We start from the raw sequence: 24,277 nt of genomic DNA on the forward strand, positions 1-24,277 counted from the left end.
TATGTCAAAAAATTAATCTTACTTCAGTAAGAAACGAAGCATAGTAACACTATGTCTCATATTGTTGTAAGAGCATTTGTTAATAGGTGAAGTGATTATTTTTGCAACAACCCCTATTCAGAGTAGATGGATCTGTTTATCATCTTCTTTCCAAATGACAGCTATGATCTCCAATCTATTTGTTGCTATGATTTTGCCAAATTTTGTGCTTTTATTTTATAAAATATATACCCTCAGATAATTTTAAACTCACATTTGTCATTTCTTTTATGACACTGAATTAACATCTTCACAGAGGACTTGAATGTGGACTCTAAGCTTTATTCACACTACAAGTTTTTTTTTCCATTTTTTTTAAAGTTTTATTTAATTATAGTTGATTTAGGAGTTCCCATCATGGCTCTTCAGTTAACAAACCCAACTAGCATCCATGAGGACGTGGGTTCGATCCCTGGCCTCTCTCAGTGGGTTAAGGATCTGCATTGCCATGAGCTGTAGTGTAGATCGCAGACGCGGCTCAGATCTAGCATTGCTGTGGCTGTGGTGTAGGCTGGTGACTACAGCTCCAATTCGACTCCTAGCCTGGGAACCTGCATATGCTGCTGATGTGGCCCTAAAAAGATAAAAAAACAAATAAAATAAAATAAATATAGTTGATTTACAATGTCTTGATAATTTCCACTATAAAACTAAAGTGATTCAATTATATACCTACACATGTGCATTCTTTTTCAGATTATTTTCCCATATAGGTTATCACAGAATATTGGATAGAGTTCCCTGTGCTATACAACAGGTCCTCATTGACCCACACTGTTAGTTTTGATAAGTAACCTAAGGTAGTACTGGTTTTTCCTAACTTCTGCTGGATGAAACACACATCCCATATTGTCCCCAGCAAACAATGACCACGTCCAGATCTGAACGCTTATTCTCACATGACTTTAACCCATAACCTAGCTATTTTCCTGAGTAAGTTGAATCATTAAAATCTCACATACTAAAATTCTCCAGTAAATAAGCCTGGTTTTCCTATTAAATGACCATTATCTAACTCTGCATGTGGAAGTATTTCTCAGAAATGTGTACGACTGCTTCCCCATACCTATGCTGTGAAATGTGGAAGCATCATGTAACAGCTATGTGTAATATAAGTATGCAGTCCAATTTGGATTTTCTAAAATAGAGAAACAAATTCTCTTGAATAATTTCTTTTACTGGTTCACTGTGGAAAAGAAACTTGTCCCCATGCCAAAGACAAAACTGCTGCTGGGTTTAGTTTTGAAATTTATAAAGTGAATAAGTGAAAAATATATACACATTCATTTCAGACTGAAGTTATGAATAATTAAATGAATATATAATTGTATCCGCTTTTACCCTCAAGCTCAACCCAGCAAAGACAATTTCAGCCCATGTAAAAAGGATACTTCATATTTTTTTCAAAAATTATGAGTGAGGTGCCAAACATCACTGAATTTATATGCTTATAAGCAAGAATAACAACCTGTCTATAAAATTATACAGTCAAGAGTGTAGCGGCCTTCAAGATTTTGTTTAATGTACATTATGCCTTCCAAAATTTGAATTCACACGTGCGTTTTCTTTGCATTGTCACAAATGTCTTTTTCATCACCTTCTTATTAACCTCTGGTCCAAGGCTGGGGTGGGGGTGGGAAGCAGATACAGCACCTCAAGTTACATTTAACTGAGTGCTTTTGTTTTGATGTATGAAGTATGACAAAGTAACATGGACAATCTTTTTTTCAGGCCCCACCCATGGCATATGGAAGTTCCCAAGCCAGAAATAATGAACCCAGGCTGCACCTATGACCTATGCCACAGCCATGGCAACAGTGGATCTTTAATCTGCTGGGCCACAGCAGGAACTCCCAACATGAATAACCTTAATACACATACTAAAGCATATATTCAAATGAATGTTTTCCTTCTTGAAGCTGTTCTCTTAGGACTTATCTTAATGAGGCTGCCACCGTGCAGGGCATGTTTCAATCTCTTCCTTTGGAGCATAATTATAAAGTGGTTGCTTTTCCATGTTGCTTATTATATTGGCTTGAATAAATATCACTTTTTGACTATACATATTTATAGTTACATATATAACTGAATCACTATGCTGTGTTCCTGAAACTAACACAACATTGTAAATCAACTATATTTCAATAACAATTTAAATAAAAAATTAAAAATATATTGCTTTTGGCGGGGGCAGGCAGGGAGGGGTGGCGGAGGCACACCTGCAGCATACAGCAGTTCCCCAGCCAGGGGTTGAACCTGTGCTACAACAGTGATCCAAGCCACAGCAGTGACAACGCCAGATCATTAACATGCTGGGCCACCAGGGAACTCCTATAGGAGAAGCTTCACTTGACTGAGTCCTAGCCAAGTTCAAGAATTACTTGAGTATTTGGAGTTCCCTTGGTGGCGCAGTGGTTAACGAATCCAACTAGGAACCATGAGGTTTTGGGTTCAATCTCTGGCCTTGCTCAGTGGGTTAAGGATCCAGCGTTGCCGTGAGCTGTGGTGTAGGTAACAGACACGGCTCGGATCCTGCGTTGCTGTGGCTCTGGCTTAGGCCAGCGGCTACAGCTCTGATTCAACCCCTAGCCTGGGAACCACCATATGCCGAGGGAGCAGTCCTAGAAAAGGCAAAAAGACAAAAAAAGAAAAAAGAAAAAAGAAAAAAAGAATTACTTGAGTATTCAATAAATGATGTTAGGTGAAATATTTTTTCAATTTAGTGAAATCAGATTCCCTACCTCATGTTATAAGCATAAATAAAAATTTCTGTTTCATTTCAATGTCCATATTTTTAAAAAGATGAACTCTAAACCACTATAACTACTTATATAATTTTAGGGTGATAACACCAAATTGAAAAGCCGTGAAAGAAAAGGTTGATGGTGACTCTGAGCTAAGGTATCACTTCCCAAATGAAACCTTGTGCTTAAGGTCTGGAAGCCACAATTTTTTCCTTTGTGGACTTAAGAAAATTCACAATGGGAGTTTCTACCATGGCACAGTGGGTTAAGAATCTAACTGCAAAAGTTCCCATTGTGGCTCAGCAGGTTAAGAACCCAACATAGTGTCCATGAGGATGCAGGTTTGATCCCGGGCCTCACTCAGTGGATTAAGGATCTGCTGTTGCCACAAGCTGTGATGTAGGTTACAGATGTTGCTCAGATCTGGTGTTGCTGTGGCTGTGGTGTAGGCCAGCAGCTGCAGATCCAATTCAACCCCTAACCTGGAAATTTCCATGTGCTGCACGTGCAGCCATAAAAAGAAGAAAAAAAAAATCCAACTGCAGCAGCTCAGGTCACTGCAGAGGTGCAAGTTTGACCTCAGCCCAGCACAGTGTGTTAAATTATCCAACACTGCTGCAGCTGTGGATGAGATTCAGTCCCTGGCCTGGGAATTTCCACATGCCATGGGTGTGACCATAAAGTTTAAATAAACAAAGGAAGGAAGAAATGAAGTGAGGAAGGAAGGAATAAATCACAATTTCAAAGTTGCAAGCAGTGTTTATTCAGTAATTTCCTGAGGGCTATATCCTGGGAGACAGTTTTTCAGACAGCTCTGAGGAACTGCTCCAAAGAGGTAAAGGGGGAGGTCAGTATATATGTGACTTGAGCAAAGGGGGTTTGTGCAACCAACCATCTCAGGAGAAAGTTACTGTTAGTCATGAGAGATATACATTTTAGCAAATGGTTTCAGTGCTTTTCTAAGTAAGGGAAGATGCAGGAGTCCAGGTTCATAAAAAAAATTCTCCTAATTATCTAACTATCTAAAGAACAGTTCTGCCAGTTTTCCCAGAGCACAGGCTGCCTCATTTCTGATCGCCACCCTGAGCTCCTTTCAGGATCTGTTAAAGGTCAGCAGCTGCAGTGGCTAATCGCTACAATCCTTGTAGAGACAGGTGGTGACATTCTTTAGTCAGCACCTCTGAATTATTATTTTTTTCTATTTTTTTACTATAGTTGATTAACAATATTCTGTCAATTGCTGATGTACAGCAAAGTGACTCAGTTATACATATATATATAAATATATATATATATATATATACACATTCTTTTTCTCACATTATCCTCCATCATGTTCTATTACACGTGATTAGATATAGTTCCCTATGCTATACAGCAGGATCTCATTGCTTATCCATTCCAAATGCAATAGTTTGCATCTACTAACCTCAAACTCTCAGTCCATCCCACTCCCTCCTCCTCCCCCCTGGCAACCACAAGTCTGTTCTCCAAGTGCATGAGTTTGTTTCTTTTCTATAGAAACATTCATTTGTGCCATATATTAGATTCCAGACATGTATATTCTATGGTATTTGTTTCTCCTTCTGACTTATTTAACTTGGTATGAGAATCTCTAGTTCCATCTATATTGCAGCAAATGGCATTATTTTGTTTTGCTGTGTTTTTTTGTGTGCGTGTGTGGCTGAGAAGTATTCCATTGTTTATTTGTACCACATCTTAATTCATTCCTCTGCTGATGAACATTTAAGTTGTTTCCATGTTTTGGCTATTGTGAATAGTGCTGCCATGAACATAGGGGTGCTTGTATCTTTCTGAATGAAAGTTTTTCTGCATATATGCCTAGGAATGGGAATGCTGAATCATATGATAGTTCTATATTTAGTTTTCTGAGGTACCTCCATACTGTTTTCCATAGTTGTTGTACCAATTTATATTCCCACCAGCATTGTAGGAGGGTTCCATTTTCTCCAAGCCCTCTCCAGCATGTTATTTGTAGACTTAGTAATGATAGCCATTGACTGGTGTGAGGCGGTAGCTCATTGTAGTTTTGATTTGCATTTCTCTAATAATGAGTGATGTTGAGCATTTTTTCATGTGGCTATTGGCTGTCTGTATGTCTTCTTTGGAGAAATGTTTAGTCAGGTCTTCTGTCCATTTTTCCACTGGTTTTTTGTTTGTGTGTTTGTTTGTTTTTTGCTGTTGAGTTGTTTGTATATTTTGGAGATTAAGCCCTTGTCAGTTCCATCATTTGCAACTATTTTCTCCCATTCCTTAGTCTGTCTTTTTGTTTTTTGTATCATTTCCTTTGCTGTGCAAAACCTTGTCTGTTTGATTAGGTCCCATTTGTTTATTTTTGTTGTTATTCTATTGCCTTGGGAGACTGGGAAAATATTTGTATGGTTGATGTCAGAGAATGTTTTGCCTGTGTTCTCTTCTAGGAGTTGGGTGGTGTCTTATCTTATGTTTAAGTGTTTAGGCCATTTTGCATTTATTTTTGTGCATGGTATGAGGGTGTGTTCTAGTTTCATTGAACTACATGCAGCTGTCCATTTTTCCCAGCACCACTTGTTGAAGAGACTGTCTTTTTCCCATTTTATATTCTTGCCTAAATTGTCAAAGATCAATTAATTCACCATAGGTGTCTGAGTTTATTTCTGGGTTTTTTATTCTGTTCTACTGGTCCACATGTCTGTTTTGGTACCAGTACCACACTGTCTTGATTACAATAGCTTTAAATATTGTCCAAAAAGTTTGGAAACACAGGGAAAACAATGTTTTTACTGCACTTTTTTCAGATTAATGATTAGACTCATTGCTTCAAAATATTTCACCTAAAGTTGGAGGAAAATATATTGAGTGTAGTATTTGAAAATGTAACTAGTATATTGTTTGAAAATAAGTTTTTCCTATGTGCCTCACCTTTTGCATATCCTATGCAGTGTTGTCTTCAACTATTAAAAAAATTGAGCAACAGAGTTCCTGTTGTGGCTCGGTAGATTAAGAATCTGACTGGTATCCATGAAGATGTGGGTTGAGGATCTGGCATTGCTGTGAGCTGTGGTGTAGGTTGTAGACGAAGCTCAGATCTCTCATTGCTGTGGCTGTGGTGTAGGCCAGCAATTATAGCTCCAATTCAGCCCCTTGCCTGGGAACTTCCCTATGCTGAAGGTGTGGCCCTAAAAAGACACATGCACACACACAAAGATAAGAAAAAAAAAAAAAAAACAAAAGAAAAATTGAGCAACCTCAAAGTTCAATAAGGAATTGTTAGTACCTAAATTATCTGTAGTAAAGATAGTGGTGTTATTGACCTGAAAAGGAACTCAGGATGTGTGTGTGTGTGTGTGTGTGTGTGTGTGTGTGTGTGTATTTTTTCTCTCTTTCTTTCTTTTCTTTCTTTTTAGGGCTGCACCCACGGCACATGGAAGCTCACAGGCTAGGGGTCGAATTGGAGCTGCAGCTGCCGGCCTACACTACAACACAGGATCCACAGCAACACAGGATCCACAGCAACACAGGATCCCAGCTGGATTTGTGACTTACACCATAGCTTGCAGCAACACCAGATCCTTAACCCACTGAGCAAGGCTAGGGATCAAACCTGTGTCCTCATGGATACTAGGCAGATTCTTAACGTGCTGAGTAACAATGGGAACTCCCAGTATGTCCTATTTTTATAGTTATATGTATACAAAAATATGAAAGGATATACATAAATGTGTTAATACTTTCCTTTTTGCCATATCTATATAATTTCTAATGTTTCAACAATAAGAATATATAATTCATAAGATGGAGATAAAAAGTCAAACAGTCAAATGGCTTACACAAAACCAAAGCAAACACTGACCAAACTTATTAAATAATAAAGTTAGTGAAATGAAAAACTAAAGCTTGCAAAATTACATAACTGTATACGATTTCAGACGATTTTCTGCCACCCTGTGGAGATTACTTCTCACTGCAGGACATGGAACTATGAAAAATCTGTAACTGAATTTGAAATTATTTTACAGGGGCATGGCCTAAGAAGTTGTTTAGTTAAAACTCTGTTTATTATTTGGTCAGTTATTTGTTCTCTTTGCCAGGTATGTAACAAAATCGATAAGAGGGAAATAATAATACCTAACACAAATATAATTACACTGACCTACTATACATATGACTTTATCTCACAAAAACCCTAAGAAGTCTTACTTTCCCCCCATTTTATAGATGAGACAGTTTAACTTCCTGCCAACAGTGAGTAAATGTTACCTAAGCAAAAGAAACCAGGGAGCTGCATTTTGGGTGAATGACTTAAAATTTTGAGCTTTTTGGGAGTTCCCATCGTGGCGCAATGGTTAACGAATCCGACTAGGAACCATGAGGTTGCGGGTTCGGTCCCTGCCCTTGCTCAGTGGGTTAAGGATCCGGCGTTGCCGTGAGCTGTGGTGTAGGTCGCAGACACGGCTCGGATCCTGCGTTGCTGTGGCTCTGGTGTAGGCTGGCGGCCACAGCTCCGATTAGACCCCTAGCCTGGGAACCTCCATATGCCACAGGAGCGGCCCAAGAAATAGCAAAAAGACAAAAAAATAAAATAAAATAAAATTTTGAGCTTTTTAGTTCCCCTCAGCCCCCCCCTCCCCCCGCCCCATTCCATAGTGCATTACTCAAGTAGTTGACTGCTAGGACTTTGCAGGGATTTAGTGTTTGGATTTGAGAGGGATCATTATATTCTCTAAACTGATCTTAGTTCCTTGGAGCTAAGAGCAGTGTTGCTACTGAAAATATGGCCCTCAGACTTGGGCCCTGCAGAAAACTGTTACTGGTCCACAGTGTGACAGGTAGGACAGAAACTGAGAAAACAATATTTAGAAACTTTTATGATAATTTTATGCCTGCTAACTCAAATGATATTTCTATTACTTTTAATTTAGCAAAGCACGGTCCACGACTAATCAGACATTTTAATTTTTAAATTTTATTTGAATTTTTCCATTTGAGGGCAACATCTGAGGAATATGAAAGTTCCCAGGCTAGGGGTCGAATTGTAGCTGTAACCCCCGCCTACACCACAACCACAGCAACACAGGATCCGAGCAGGATTTGCGACTTATACCACAGCTTGCACCAACACCAGATCTTTAACCCACTGAGCAAGGCCAGGGATCAAACCTGCATCCTCTTGGATACTATTCGGATTCATTTCCTCTGAGCCACAAGGGTAACTCCTGGACATTTTTAAAAATAATAATGTAAGCAGGTAGGGTAGGAGGTCCCCACGGGAGAAGTAGATACTGGTTTTTTTGATGTAAGAGAAGCCATTTTAGCCCTAAACCTTTTTTTATTTTTTATTTATTTATTTATTTATTTATTTATTTAAGGCTGTACCTATGGCATATGAAAATTTCTAGGAGGCTAGGAGTCGAACTGGAGCTGCAGCTGCCGGCCTATACCACAGCCACAGCTATGTGGGACCTGAGCCCCATCTGTGACCTACACCACAGCTCAGGACAATGCAGGATCCTTAACCCACTAAGCAAGGCCAGGGATGGAACCTGCATCCTCGTGGACACTATATCGGGGTCCTAACCCGCTGAGGCACAACAGAAATTCTCAGGCCTTAAAAAGTTTGTGATCCCAGTCTGGCTACAGTACTTGCCCTTCCCAACCGCCACTCCCCCCCCCCCCCCCCCCCGTCCGCTTTTTCTTTTTAGGATCACACCTATGGCATAAGGAAATTCACAGGCCTGGGATCGAATTGGAGCTGCAGGTGTCAGCCTATGCCACAGCCACTGCAAGACTGGGGCGTCTGCGCTGCCTCTGTGACCTGCAACCTGGCGCAAGATAGATTTGTAACCCACTGAGCGAGGCCAGGGATCTAACTTTATCCTTAGGACACTATCCTGCTGAGCCAAAATGGGAACTTCTCTAAGGATTCTCCTGGGGTTTAGTTCCCCAACGAGACATCAGATATTTTTCCTCCCCTTTTTGTACCCATTTTATTATATAGAACTACCACAATGCTCAATAAAGCCAATATAAAGAATACAAAAATGGCTCTTTTAGACTGGAGGGAGTAGGTCTAAGGCAGGGCGAGGAAGCGCCTCCAACCACCGAGCGGGTCAGAAAAGGCTGGAGGGCTTCGCCAACCGCCCAGCGGCGGAGGGCGGGGCTGGCGGAGGCGCAGGCCCATCGCGGGCGGTAGTGCCTCCGCCCCCTCCCCACAGCAGCCGAGGGTGTGGGCGGAGGAGGGACTCTGAGGCTTCAAGACGCCACGCCTCCGCCTCTGCCTCAACCTGGGCAGAAGCCAGCTGCCGGGTCTGAAGCCTGTCGGGATGTCGTCACTTCCGAGGAGGTCGCCCTCTGCATCCGGGTCAGCAGCTGCCGCTGCCGCTGTGGCCGAGGGTCTGGTCCTGGGTCTTACCGCTGTTGAAGGAGAGCGGGCTCCGCTCGACGATACGTTCTACGACCTGGCCGTCCGCCCCACGTCGCCGGCCTGGAGGGGCGAAGAAGACGAGGAGGCCAAGGCTTCCTCCGGGGTGAGTGAGATCGGGAAGGCTGCTTACGGCGGGTGTAGGCAGGGAACAGTCCTGGCGGGCGGACGTCTGAGGGGCGCGTACCCCGGATCGTTTGAGAAAGGAAGCCCAGAACATTGTCAGTTGTAGGACGCGTCATAGAAACTGCCTGGAGGCGCTTCCTGCATCCCAGCCAGTTTAGGCCCCCGCCCTTGGCCGAGCTTCTGTTTGCACTTGCCATCCTTGCTTCCCCCCACCCTCCTCCCACCGCTTTTCCGTTTGTGGTGCTTGTCCTCGGCCTGGAAGCTGCCCTCTTCTCAGCCCCCTGCACATTTCCCGGTCTGGGTGCGGTGACTGGGCACTGTTGGTCCTTTATTTATCTCCAGCGTTGGTCCTGGTGCAGAACAAAGGAGCTTGGACGTCTAATGTGCCCTGCACCCTCGGGAGTAGACGCGGAAGCGGCATTTGTAATCAGATATTTAATGGACTTTACTATGCGAGAAACCGAGTTGCTGCGTGGATTCAGACACTCCTTTTTATTTACCTAGCAAAAGTGGTATGGGTTTCCTCGGTGCCACCGCAGATCTACTGCAGCAGCTCATATTAAGTCAGAAATCCATTTTGATATGTTAACGTTGCTTTGAAATTTACCCAGGTTTTCCCAAAACTTTCTTTGAGAGCACGGCTTTTATCGTGTTCATCCAGGTAGTCATAGGGCCTTCCATATAGTTAGTTGAATGAAGTGATTGCCTTTTGATGTTGCTTTTTTTAATCCTCATCTTTTTAAAATTAGGATCTCTATTTCTCCTAATGCTTAATTACATAATTTTAAGAAATTAAACGTATTCTTTCTTTAAAATTATATGAGTTTCTGCAGCTTGTAAATTGCTTGCTCAGTTATACTTGAAGTTACCAAGTCTAGTTAACCATACAGGCTGTGTTCTTGATGGGCTCTCACACCTCCTTAGTTCCTATCATTTTACATTTTTTTTCTTTCTTACAACTTTATTCTTAATTTTTATAGTCTCCTCTATTGCAACCTGCTGTTGTTGAGCTGGGATAGGAAGTGTGACAGGTCCACTTCTGCAAACATAAAGCTTGAACTAGAGCATCATAAGTCAGTGCCGTTGTAGTTTTTCGGCATTACAGGACCTTTGAAGCTAAGTGTAACCAAATTTGGCATTGCAGGTTTATTCTGTATAAACTTGCCAGTGAACAGGGGACAGTGTGCTGTAGTAGAAACAGACTAGGTATAATCCGGAAACCATGATGTTGTGTCATTTGCCTCATATATAAAATAAAATGGGAATAATAACACCAGTGTTTTAGAACACAAAGTTTTTGGTTGAAACATATGAAATGATGCTCCAGTGGTTGGTAAATGGGAAAAGCACTCTTTGGGAAAATGATTCTGTTCATTCTTCTGGAGTATTGCTGGTAGAAGGAGCAGTGGTGGAGAAAGGCTCTTAGGAAAGGAGGTATATGGATAGCCAGATCAGATAAATTAACCTTGGCTGACAGTGGATCAAAAGATGTGTTAAGGAGTTCCCGTCGTGGCTCAGTGGTTAAGGAATCCGGCTAGGAACCATGAGGTTGCAGGCTCGATCCCTGGCCTTGCTCAGTGGGTTAAGGATCTGGCGTTGCCTGTGAGCTGAGGTATAGGTTGCAGACGTGGCTCGGATCCCGCGTTGCTGTGGCTGTGGTGTAGGCGGTGGCTACAGCTCGGATGCGACCCCTAGCCTGGGAACCTCCATATGCTGCAGAAGCGGCCCTAGAAATGGCAAAAAGCCAAAAAAAAAAAGATGTTTTAAGCTTACATCCTGTAAAGCAGTGTTCTAATATGAGGCTAATATTGCAAAGTTATGATTTGTGCTACATCTAATATTTGTAACTCTACAACAGTGTTAGAAATCAGTTATTAGATTTATCTTAATGTTCAGAGAGCATCTCCAGTATGTTCTGCATACTGATAGTATAATAAATGCACTTTTTGTAGTCGGCATAATTATCTGTGCTTTATCGTCACAGTATTGAGAAATGTCAGCACCACTATAATCTTTCTTGAGTTTTGTGTTAACATTTCTGATAGGGTATCACATTTAATTGAGATATGTAATTGACATGACTTTTTAGTTTCAGGTATGCAACGTCATGATTCATTATTTGTATATATTGCCTAGTGTTTACTACTGTGAGTCTACTTAACCTCCATCACCGTTCTTAGTTACAACTTTTAATATTTACTCTCTTAGCAGCTTTCAGGTATATAGTACAGTATTATTAATTAGTCACCATGATGTACATTACATTTCCAGGACTTATTTTATAGCTGGAAGTTTGTACCTTTTGACCCCCTTTACCCATTTTATCCACTCCCACCACCACCTTTGGCAGCCACCAGTATATTCTCTATCTGTGAGCTTGGCTTTTGGGTTTTTGCAATTTGGGGTGGGGGGCAGTGTTTAAGACTCCACATATAAGTGAGATCGTACCGTTTTTGTCTTTCTCTTTGGGACTTATTTTACTTAGCCATAATGCCCTCAAGGTGTTGTTGCAGATGGCAAACATTTTTTAAATGGATGAGTGATATCCCATTGCACACACACACACAGAGAACGCTTTTATTTACCTCTTTATACGTCAGCAGACACTTAGGTTGCTTGTGTATCTTGGCTGTTGTTAATAATGCAGCTGTGAAAATGGGGGTACATATGTCTTTCTCAGTTTGCACTTTTTGACAATAAATACCCAAAAGTGGAATTAACTGGATCATAATGGGAGTTCTATTTTTATTTTTTTTGAGGAACCTCCTTATGTTTGCCATAGTGGCTCCACCAAGTTAACATTCCCACCAAGAGTGCACAAGGATTTCCTCTTCTCTATATGTTCACACTAATGCTTGTTATTTCTGTTTTTTGTTTTTTTTTTTTTTTTCCCTGATAATAGCCATTCTAAGGTGTGAAGCGGTATCTCATTTCATTCTTAAAAAACTACATCACCCTGGTCTCAAGGAAGCAATGTCAAGCAAGCATATAGGATTCTTACAGAGTCGTTTTAGTGATGTTGCTAAACACACAGGCTGGTCTAAAGTATTTAAAGTAAAAAGACAAAAAATAAATAAATAAATAAAGTATTTAAAGTGCTACCAACTTGCCAACTTAATAGGAAAAAGTGAACATAAATATTTAAAATGAAGTTCTTTCATGAAAAAGGGGAAGTGAAAAGCTTGCCTAGGCATTTCCTTTTGCCAGATGTAATTGATTTCAGCATACATGTTGGTTACTAGCAACTATTCCAGCATCTCTGTTAAACTGCAGAATAGAATTGCCATGTAAAATTATAATTCAGGCAGTTTTAAATATGATCTTTTTTTGTTATGAAAGTATAGTTGATTTACAATGTTGTACAAATTTCTGCTATACAACAAAGTGAGTCACACATATATATATGTCATATATATGTATTCACACATACATTCTTTTTTTAATATTATTTTCCATCATGGTCTATCCCAGGAGATTCCTGTGCTTTGTAGTAGGACCTTATTTTTCATCCATTCAAAATGAAATAGTTTGAATCTACTAACCTCAAACTCCCCATCCATTCCACTCCTTCCTCCTCCCCCTTGGCAACCACAAGCCTTTTCTGTGTGTCTCTGAGTCTGTTTCTGTTTTGTAGATAGGTTCATTTGTGCCATATTTTAGATTCCATATGTAAGTGATATTATATGGTATTTGTCCTTTTCTTTCTGACTTATTTCACATAGTATAATCTCTAATTGCATCTAAATATATTAATATTTAATTTTTGCTTATATTGTTAGGCTGCAGGGGGAAAATCCCCATTTTTTTCTTGGTTGAATTTATCATGACACCTCCCTTCTGCAGCTATGTCAGGAGGAAATATAACATCTCCTTGATTTTTAACTTCACTGAGGTCATCTACTCTTGTGAATTTATCAGTGCCCTCCACTGGTAACTGGCACATCACTATGTAATGTGCCACCACTCCGACAAATTTGTTGAAAACTCAGGTTACTCGTGTTGTAGTCTATTATTTTAACAAATAGCATCTTAAAAGTGTCATTTCCCCATTGTGATTTACCAAATAAATAAACAGAAAAATGGGAAACAACCGCGGTTAACTGGTTAAGTCAGCAACATCCTGATTTCCTTCAAAGTGGTTTTGCTTATATTGCTCCTTTCTTGTTTGTTTCCTGTTCTTAAAGCTGCTGATGATAATGTGCTTCTAAGAACAGCCCTCTCTCAGTTTAAACTTTTTACCTACCTAGTGCACTTTTCTCTTTAAAATTTGTGATGGAATGATTAAGAGTAGGTCTATATTTCTCTCTTTATCTAGGTTCTATTCCACTAGCTTAACTAATGATCTCCAAACTAAATATCCAAGTCCGTATGCTGTGGTGTATTACCATCACATGATTCGATGATATTAAAGTAAAATTGAATGAATCAGCCAAGTGAACTGAAAGACTCTGGCGTACTGTGTTTAGAGGAGTACTTTCACATGATAGACTTGTTCAAGTGGTAAAGCAGCATAAAGATATGGTTTTGTATTTTAGAATTTCACAAGATAAATATTTTCTGTTACAAACATGGAATAAATTTTTTTTTTTTTTTTTTTTTTTTTTTTTGTCTTTTTAGGGCCACACCCACAGCGTATGGAAGTTCCTAGGCTAGGGGTGGAATCGGAGCTGCAGCTGCTGACCTATACCATAGCCACAGCAACGCAGGATCGGAACCAAGTCTGCACCCTCCATAGCTCACAGCAATGCCAGATCCCCAACCCACTGAGCGAGGCCAGGGATTGAACCTGAGTTCTCATGGATACTAGTTGGGTTTGTTACTGTTGAGCCATGATGGGAACTCCAAACATGGAATAATTTTACCAACAGAAATTGACACTGCTTGTATATAGGTTACACCAAATACTTTCACCCCTTTTTTTGAAGGGTGAAACTTAACATGAAGCCTACTTATATAGCTTAATAAGCAAAATAAACCTAAGAGGTTGAGCAAAACAAAAGTTTACTATTCAGTGTCATGTCTTACAATTAAATATTTTTAAATTTAACTAATATTTACAGGCCTTATTTGCCAGACACTGTGTTGATATTGGGAATAGAATGGTAGCAACTTCCAGTCACTTCTTTTATTTTTGAAATATTAAATATTTTTCTGGGTATGTAAGGTGTTTGAAAAAAATACCGAGAACATCTTAATATTTTCCCAACTGACCCCGTAAAAATATGAGACTAAATAATGGAGAGCTTTCCTGATTATTAAATCTAGGAAAAGAGATTAGTTCACTTTAGAGTGAGTATCAAAAACTTGAGAAAACTTTGAGAAGTATAATGAGTTTAAAAGTTGGAAGAAACTGTCACTTCTCAGCCTTTAGTAATAGAATGCTTCACCCTTATTTGAACATGAATTCTAGAGTAATAAGCATTAAGGATTTGGGTTTATTGGCCATCATTTGGGGGTCTAGTCTAATAGTCCTCTGGCTAAATAAGATTGCTTGGTAAGATAAGTATCCCTTTTTTGTTTGTTTTCCTCTCTCCAGAGAGTAAGAGTTGCTGTCAGAGGACAGTCTATGACTTGAAGATGTGTGCTAATTATTTTAAAGTATAGGATATGTGTCAGAAACAGAAACTCTAAAGTTAAGGTTATTGTATTTTAAGTGTATTTCCATTAATTTCTCAAAATTGTGTTTTTCCCAGAGAGTTAATAGTGCCTTACTCATATATATCAATTAAAATTTATTTATTTTTTAATTTTATAAATTATAAATTTGCTGGCTTTTCCCAGCGAATATGTTGGTAGGGAAAAGACAGCATTTACTTTTTTTCCCCATGTTTGCAAATGGTTCCTCAAAAATTTAAACCTTTTGAGAATATTAGAAACCTCTTGAACATAAGTAAAAATTCAAACTGGGAAGAGAGCCTTCCAGTCTTAGCAGAGATATGAACTTAGTTTATTATGTGAAATCTAACTCTTGAGAAAATTCCCAGTGTAATTTTGTTGTTGTTCTGGAACGTAATGGGTTTTTTGGTACAACTTTGTGCGTCTTTTGAATGGTTTTAATGACACAGGAGATAGGTAACCATGAAACATGACCACTAGTTATACATAGTTTTAAAAGTTAAATGATTCAAAAGAGTTTACTTTGAAAAGCACCATTCTCCTCATCCCACTTTCTTTCTTCTTCCACTGGTGTCAATCATTTTTAACTTTGTTTTTAAAATTTCTAGTGATAACTAGTAATGCTTTCTATATCTTAGGAGATATATGTTACTGCTTTTTTAAAAGATAAATTCAGCTATCTATTGAGTTACTCTAATGTAAGTGAATTAAATATTTTGTTTATACTGCTTGTCCCCTAAAGTTGTACCAATTTGTTGCACTGTTAACCAGGTGATATTAATGACTTCTTTAATATACTTAAACCTCTATTTCTTACTACATCAACTATACCAAACTATATCCTTCATATTATAAGGTGAAAATAGTAACACCTACATCCTGCCTTGAAAAAACTAAAACAAAGTTAAAACATGTAGTTGCATGAATAGAAACTAAGTTCAGTATCTGAAAACTCACATGCTAAACAGTGTGAGAAAAGCTTGGTATAGATATGAAGCAAATCAGAATGTGGGATAATTCATTTACTGAACAGGTACTGAATAGCTTTCTTTTAAGTGGCTCAGGACTTACATCATTGGAACTGTAGAGAAGGAAATATAAAAGACAGTATACCACTTGAGCTCTACTGAGTCATGGGAGTGTAAACGCTGTTTATTAGTGTTCGGTTTCCAGAATTAATCTCTCTCCAAAGGATATAAAATTTACCTATGGGTCTAGAGTAGAGAACATGTTTACTTGCTTTTATTTTTTGTGCTCTCCTCCCCAAAATTGCTTTTACGTTAATCACAGTAACTAAGAAATTTTAGGAGTTCCCGTCGGGGCTCAGTGGTTAACGAATCCGACTAGGAACCATGAGGTTGTGGGTTCGATCCCTGCCCTTGCTCAGTGGGTTAAGGACCCGGCGTTGCTGTGAGCTGTGGTGCAGGTTGCAGATGTGGCTCGGATCCTGTGTTGCTGTGGCTGTGGTGTAGGCCGGTGGCTACAGCTCCGATTTGACCCCTAGCCTGGGAACCTCCATATGCTGCAGGAGCAGCCCAAGAAATGGTTAAAAAAAAAAAAAAAAAAAAAAAGACAAAAAAAAAAAAAGAAGAAATTTTAAATTGCATCCTGGAACACAAATGCATGTTTGCAAATGAAAACAAGTACCTCACTGCACAATACCCCTATTACAAACAGTAATTACTTTATTAGCATATATATATCCTCTGTTTTCTAATTCTTGAGGGGAAAATGTGATAGTTGCAACCCAATAAATTTCATGACCAGGGTGGAAGTGTAAACTAAGGTATAAGATTATTGGATCTTTTCAGCATAAAAAGTGGAAAATAAGCCGATAAATTTCTTTTTTTTTTAACAGGACATTGGCTCTCCAGATTATCAGGAGTTTGTAGTTGACATAGAGTCCAGGCTAAGAATGGAAGGTGTAGAACTTAAGGAAGAATGGCAAGATGAAGATTTTCCAATGTGAGCAGTGCTTTTTATTATTATATTGTATTGTATTGTATTGTATTGTATTGTATTGTATTGTATTTTATTTTATTTTATTTTATTTTATTTTTTGTCTTTTTAGGACCACACCCAAGGCATATGGAAGTTCCCAGGCCAGGGGTCCAATCAGAGCTGTAGCCACTGGCCTACTACAGCCAAATCAACATGAGGTCCAAGCTGTGTCTGCGACCTACACCACAGCTCAGGGCGATGCCGGATCCTTAACCCACTGAGCGAGGCCAGGGATCGAACCTGTGTTCTCATGGATGTCAGTTGGATTCATTTCCACTGAGCCCTGACAGGAACTCCTGTTACTGAGCCTTTTTAAATGCTTTTTAAATGAAAACAAATTTAAAGCAAAACTTCATAGTTTCTTTGCTGGGATATCAGTAAATGAATATTGCACTTAAAGAAACCCACTGTTGCAGGGTGTTCATTTAATACTAGTAATAGATTCTGAGGGGTTTCTAGGAGAAGGCAGTCTTTAGATTTCTGTAAGAATTGTTAAAATGTACACTTATAAGAAAAAACTTACTAAATAGACAAGGAAGAGCTTTCTAGGTAATCTGGCCAGCTACCTTGACATGTCTGCATTTGTATTTACAATTGTATTGCCACCACGTGAGTTGAGGAAAAGAGCAAAGGCAGAGGTCTTTGAATGATACCTCCATGCCATCGTGGTCAGAAGACCATCCCAGTGCATAAGAAGTTTCCTCAGCAGGTAGAATATGGACAACTGGCGAGAGTACTGTCATTGCATAGCACAGCATGATAGTAATGTAGAAATGCTGTGCTCAAAAGAAAATTGTAATCATCATTATCATGTTCCTATTGTGAGTGACAGTGTAGCTTCATCATACATTGTATCATTCATCACATTAAATTCATGCATTTGAAATATGTTTGTTTTTTAGGTTGTTAATGATTTTTTTTGGGGGGGGCACACCAGTAGCACATGGAAGTTCCTGGTCCAGGAATTGAACTCATGCCACAGCAGCCACCCAAGCTGCTGCAGCGACAATGCCAAATCCTTAACTCACTGTGCCAAAAGAGAACTTCCATGTTAATGATTTTTATATTTGTTTTGTAGTTGTATTTAAGAGCAGCAGTAGATTTATATCTACTTTTATGTATTACTTTATAAGTCAATTCAGGCAGTCTGAAAATTTTTTTTTAACAGTGGTTTGTAAATTAATAAAGCTTAAGAAACGTTGCTTTATTCAGTTTTTCACATAATTGTTTCTATAAGCTATTTTAATCCTTGTATTTCAAAAAAAATTTCTTTTAATTTCTGGGTTAAAAATTATGTCTGTGTGTTCTAGACCATTACCGGAAGATGATAGTATTGAAGCAGATGTATTAGCTGTAACTGGACCAGAGAGTCAGCCTGGTAAGAACTTGACACTTAGTTTCAGTGAAATGATAGACTTTAACTGTGCTATTTTTTTAAAAACACATTTCTTTGTCAAGATAAAAAATATACTTAGTTTTTGTTCTGTCATAGGGTGCCAAAGGATAAGTTAAATGTTTAGGAAAGTGTTTTTGGAATGCTTTGGAAATTTAACTTTCCAAAAACATACCCTTGGGTTTTGGAAATTTCAACAATAAAGGGATGAGGTGAGATCATTTTTAGTAGTAAAAAGTAACTATAAGATCCGCTTCTTTTATTTAAAACAGCATATCCTTGTTCAGATGTATCTTGCTATGATATAGAAGCAATAGTGATCAAAATCCAATGTTTGTAAATTAGTGCTCTAGAATTGTAATTAATTAATTAAGGTTATTTTCTCAAAAATAAAAGGTTAGAGTTTTTCTCATTCACTTTATGCTTCTAAGCATTTTTTCTAAAAATATCTTTCACTTTTTTTTTTTTTTAACCCATTCCAGGCTCACTAGAAGTTAATGGCAATAAAGTGAGAAAGAAACTGATGGCTCCAGATATTAGCCTGACCCTGGACCCTAGTGATGGCTCTGTGTTGTCAGATGATTTGGATGAAAGTGGGGAGATTGACTTAGATGGCTTAGATACACCATCGGAGGATAGTAATGAATTTGAGTGGGAAGGTAATTATTCCATTGTTTTTACCTGACCTTTATTAATAAATGTTTGTGTACATATATATACATAGTGGCATTTTCATATTAGGATAATAGAAAAAAACTTAATCATGAAACCAAATAAAATTAATGATTAAGGTATCTTTTTGAAATAAGGTTATGCTTTGTAGAATTCATATATTTGTTATTCAGGTACGAAATTCTGCTAACACTGAATATTCTCATGGCTTTCAAAACTGTTTATAACAGATTACACATGTAGCTTTACTTTTTTCTTAATTGCCCAGTGCTGTAAAGTTAGGTTTTTTCCTTGTTACTGCCAAATACTACCTGATAATTTGTCATGTTCTTTTAGTCAGTTGATCAACTAAGAAAAAAAACTTTGAAGAAACATGTACTTTAGGGAATGTGCTAAAAGTAGTTAAGAATTTGCAGAGATGGATTTCTGAAGGGAGTTTTATTTGAGGGAGATTTTTTTTTTTTTTAATAGGTTTGCCCGGTAGTGCTGCACTTTGTAAACAACCGATTTGAATTAATGTCTACTCCTTGCCTTCACCGTTATATTCCTTATCATTAGTTACTTGGAATTGAAAGCAATTGGCATGTGTTGTGCTTTGCATGCTTTCTTTATTAGGTAATTGCTGTCTGTAGTATCTTTATAGCTATTACTAATTTATATATATATTTCATCTTTAAAGTTATTTTTACTTCAAAGCAGCACTAGGTATGTTATCTGCAGTAAGGAGTAAGGTCTTTAATTTGCTCTATCTTTTGTTCCTTTTTTTCTTCCCCATTTTACTGGTTCAATAAGCAGTCCAGTAATAAGCAATATTTTATAAAGATACTGAAATAGTTTTCTGCCTGTGTGTTTTGTCTCTTCTTTCTTTAATGCTGCTGTAGTCATTTCCTGGAAGGATATTTTCCGTTAACAGCTTTGTCTTGGAAACAACTAACATACAGTAGGTTTCCCCTCCCCCCATCTTTTGGTAAGGACTATGATACTGAATTTTTGAAAAATCATTACTTCATTAAAAATAGCTAAAATGCAATCTTAAAATGTAAATTATGCCTAATCATTGGTGCTTTTGCTTTGGCTGATGTCACTTTAAAATAGACTTTTGCATGTACACACCTAAGAATATTATCCATAAATTTCTGCTTTATAAGACTGATCAAATGAGAAGTAATTATTGACTAGTTAACCACTTTCTATCTGGTATTAAAATGTTTGGGGAGTAATTTATGTGCTCAACAAAAAAAGACAGTTGGCTCCAGAGTTGCTTTAAGTTACCATAGTGGTAACTGTCAAGGGCAGTGTTATAAATGGAATCTGGAAACGCCTTGCAGGGCCAGTATACTAAGATTTTGATGGCTGTATCAATTACCTTTTCTGAACTTGTGGATGTATGTTGCACTGCGATTGGGTCCTCTCTGAATTAGGCAATGCGGAAAAGTTAAAGATCTATGATTTGTAAAAACAAAATGGCCTTAAATCAAGAGCAAGCCTTTTCCTCCATTATGGAAGAAATATTTAAAATTCTGCAGAAGGTATGATGAAAAATTCTCTGAACAAACTAAAACTAGATAGTAAGGTGGTTAACATGTAATTTGATTTTTATTGTGTAAATAATAATCCGTGATTCAAAAACCTTTTATTTTGGCAGATGATCTTCCAAAACCCAAGACTACTGAAGTTATTAGGAAAGGCTCAATTACTGAATACACAGCAGCAGAGGAAAAAGAAGATGGACGGCGCTGGCGTATGTTCAGAATTGGAGAACAGGACCACAGGGTTGATATGAAAGCAATTGAACCCTATAAAAAGGTTATCAGCCATGGAGGTAAGAGTGATCAAAGGGTGTTCATATTTTTTATTATAGTTTTAGAACTCTGAATGTTGAAAGAATCTCTCCTTTGAGATATAATTTTGAAAGTATAATAAATATTACGTCTTTTTTGAAACATTAACAAGTTTGAGGTAAAAGGGTAAAAATGAACATTTGAAAATTAATACATGGTATGTAGTAAGTTCATAGGTTACAGAGGTATGCAGTAAAAACTGTCTGCCTCCAACCCCTGTCCCTTGGTACCCCTAAACTGGGACTTTCTTCCCTTTTTATCTACTTGTAATTAATTTATATGCAGTGAACTACTTTAATCCTTTTTTGGTAGCATTTGTAATTTCCTTTTTTTTTCCAGATTCATTGAGATAAAATTGACTTAACATTGTAAGTTTAAACATGTTGATCTGATACGTTATATATTGCCCGTGATTGTTACCATAGCATTAGCTAAGACATGCATAAGGTCACATAATTACCATTTCTTTTTTTTTTTTTTTTTTTTTGTGGTGGGAACATTTAAGATCTACTCTTAGCAACTTTTAACAACATTGGGAACTATAGTCACCACCGTTGTGCATTAGTTCCCAGAACTTAGTTATTTTCTAACCAGAAGTTTGTACTTGAACAACATCTCCTCTTTTGTTCCAGGCCTCAGCTCCTGGTAACCACCATCCTAATCTCTTTCTGTAAGATTGCTTTTTTTTAGATTTCAGATACAAACAGTATACTGTGTATTTGTCTTTCTTTTCTCTGACTTATTTCACTTACAAATGCTCTAATCTTAAGTGTTGACGAATGCCTATATAACCGTATATACCCATATAATCTACTTTCTCTAGCCATACGAAACATGTTCGTTGCCCCAGAAAATTCTCTCGTACCCTGAATATCCTCTCTTTAATAATCACTATTCTGATGCCTTATCCCATGATTAGTTTTGCCTGTTACAGAATTTCATTTAACTGGAATCATTTAGAATATACTTTTTGTCTACTTTTGCTCAGTATAATGATTTTGAAATTCATTCATGCTTTTGCTTATATCCGGAATTCATTCTTTGTTGCTGCTGAGTGGTACTGTATTGTGTGGATAAACCACAGTTTGTTTGTACATCCCTTTTTTGATGGACATAAAAGTTTTTTCCAGTTTGAGCTATTATAATTTAAACTGCTATGTTTCTTTTGTTTTGCTTTGGGTTTTTTTGCTTTGTTTTTTGGGCCATGGCATGCAGTGGTTTGATGTGGGATCTAAGTTCCCAGACCAGGGATTGAACTTGGGCCGCAGTGGTGTTATGTGCCAAATCCTAACTGCTAGACCACCAGGGAACTCCCCATTCCACATTTTTATGGAACACCTACTTTGTTTATTTGTGGACTCTACAAGAATAAGGCTTTGTTCCTTACGAAATTTACAAGTCGAACAGGAAAAGCTATGAAGTGGCAGTTTTCACTTCTATCAGTCTGACTGTGCTGAACATAGAAGTTTATCTAGGCACTGTGTAAATAGTACCAGAATGTTAGTGGTAGTCAAAATGCAACTCACTCTGTAGAGCATGTCATATTACCTGAAACCCTTCTAATATAGGACAGGGGGCCACATAGGTCAGGCAGATTGGGTTTTTTTCACAGAGCGTTGTTTCTGCTTAATTTACTCTCAGACAAATGCATTCTCCTGCTTATTTCTGTAGTCTTCATTCATCTGAAAGCAAATCACTTGAATACTTGAAGTTATATTATTCTGCCTAATTTAGTCTTATTCAGTGAAGAAAACAGGATAATATGGATCAGGAAGTCCACAGACATGTATTAATTCAGCTAGTTCATTGGAAGCAAGTTATAAGACCTGCCTTATGATTCAAACCTAGTATTTTTGAGAAATAGCACTTTATTTTTTTAGGGGAAAACAGGGCCATTTTATCCCATTGAGTTAGCACAGTGTGTTTTGTGACTAAGGGATTCAGAAAGGTAGTAAAGATTCTCATGTACTTGAAATGTTTAAACCTTTTCAGTGTGTGTTTGTGAAAAATAGAAAATTAAAGCTGAAATATTTCCTAATAGTTACAGCTTAATCTGTATTATATTTAAAACATTTATATTTTAGATATTATAATTAAAACATGTATTTCAGCACTATTTTTCTTCACTTGGACTTACGTCAGATATAATCTTGTCTTACTTTTTAATACCTTAAAATCTATAAAATGCTAGAAATCATTAAATGTAGAACTTTCCTTTTTTTTTGCTTTTTAGGGCCACAGCCACAGCATATGGAAGTTCCCAGGCTAGAGGTCTAATCAAAGCTACAGCTGCCGACCTACACCACAGCCACAGCCACGCCAGATTCTTAACCCACTGAGCGAGGCTAGAGATCCTACTCACAACCTCATGGTTCCTAGCTGGGTTCGTTAACCACTGAGCAACAATGGGAACTCCCTAGAACTATTTTTTAAAAAGCCACCACTTTAAGCTTAAGTTGCGTAAGAATGTTTTATTGCAGATACTGTGTTATGTCTGCCTAGATTATATTACTCTACTTGCTAAAATAATACTGGCTTTCTGAGTGTGCTAATTTAAGTGGATTTTTGGTTTTTATGCCTTCCCTTTCCTCTTTAAATTTTATTGTTGTCTTTTTGAGAAAAGAGGATTTTAAGATCTCTATAAGACTATATAGGGTCAAGACAAAAAATCTATACTTTCTGATTCAGAAATGTGTGGAACGTCAGCCACTATAATTTGTCAACCACAACTGGTATCCTCTGAAAAATCTTCAGAGTAGACTCATACTGGTTTATTTTTCAGGATATTACGGAGATGGATTAAATGCCATTGTTGTGTTTGCTGTCTGTTTTATGCCTGAAAGTGGTCAGCCTAACTATAGATACTTGATGGACAATCTCTTTAAGTAAGTAGATCATCACAAAAATATTTGAACAGAGTTGAGTTATTTAGGTCTCCAGTTTAAGGAAGTGAACTTGATTTAGCTGGGTAAAAATGCTAAAGATCCTAGTTCTGATTCCTTAGGTCTATTTTTTGGCATTATGAAACTATCCAGTTTCCAACTCAGTAGAATTATCATTTTAAAACTGGAAGAGATATTACAGATGATCTGTTCCAACTTCTTTATTTTACATTTGAGGACATTTTAAATGTAAAGAAGTGACTTTTGTCTCAGAATCACTTGGCTGAAAGCTAATTCAGTTCTGTTGTGTTTCCACAGTCATTCTGTTTCTCAAGTTATTGCAGATTTTTAAAAACTTTATTGGGGAAAATTTCAAACATATGCAAAGGTAAAGAGAAGTATATTAAAGCTTCGTTTAACAATCACCCACTTCCACAATTACCAGTTTATATTTTATTCTCACAAATACTCCCCCCATGGTATAATTTTGAAGCAAATATCAAACATCATTTAAACCTTTTTTCTTTAAATAACCATAACAC

The 24,277-nt window shown here is 37.8% G+C and overlaps 1 protein-coding gene across 1 annotated transcript in view; it reads left to right on the forward strand.

Annotated features, from left to right (window-relative positions):
* BNIP2 (BCL2 interacting protein 2) overlaps positions 1-24,277 on the forward strand; it is a 97,522-nt gene that overhangs the window by 62,208 nt on the left and 11,037 nt on the right. The window contains exons 3-9 of the mRNA XM_003121469.4: positions 8,838-8,958; positions 9,033-9,310; positions 16,805-16,911; positions 18,258-18,325; positions 18,823-18,999; positions 20,658-20,834; positions 23,636-23,738. Coding sequence (XP_003121517.2) covers positions 8,838-8,958; positions 9,033-9,310; positions 16,805-16,911; positions 18,258-18,325; positions 18,823-18,999; positions 20,658-20,834; positions 23,636-23,738 — 1,031 coding nt within the window. The remainder of the gene's footprint in view (positions 1-8,837; positions 8,959-9,032; positions 9,311-16,804; positions 16,912-18,257; positions 18,326-18,822; positions 19,000-20,657; positions 20,835-23,635; positions 23,739-24,277) is intronic.

This window comes from Sus scrofa, chromosome 1, assembly GCF_000003025.6.
Source record: "Sus scrofa isolate TJ Tabasco breed Duroc chromosome 1, Sscrofa11.1, whole genome shotgun sequence".
Lineage (NCBI taxonomy): Eukaryota > Metazoa > Chordata > Mammalia > Artiodactyla > Suidae > Sus > Sus scrofa.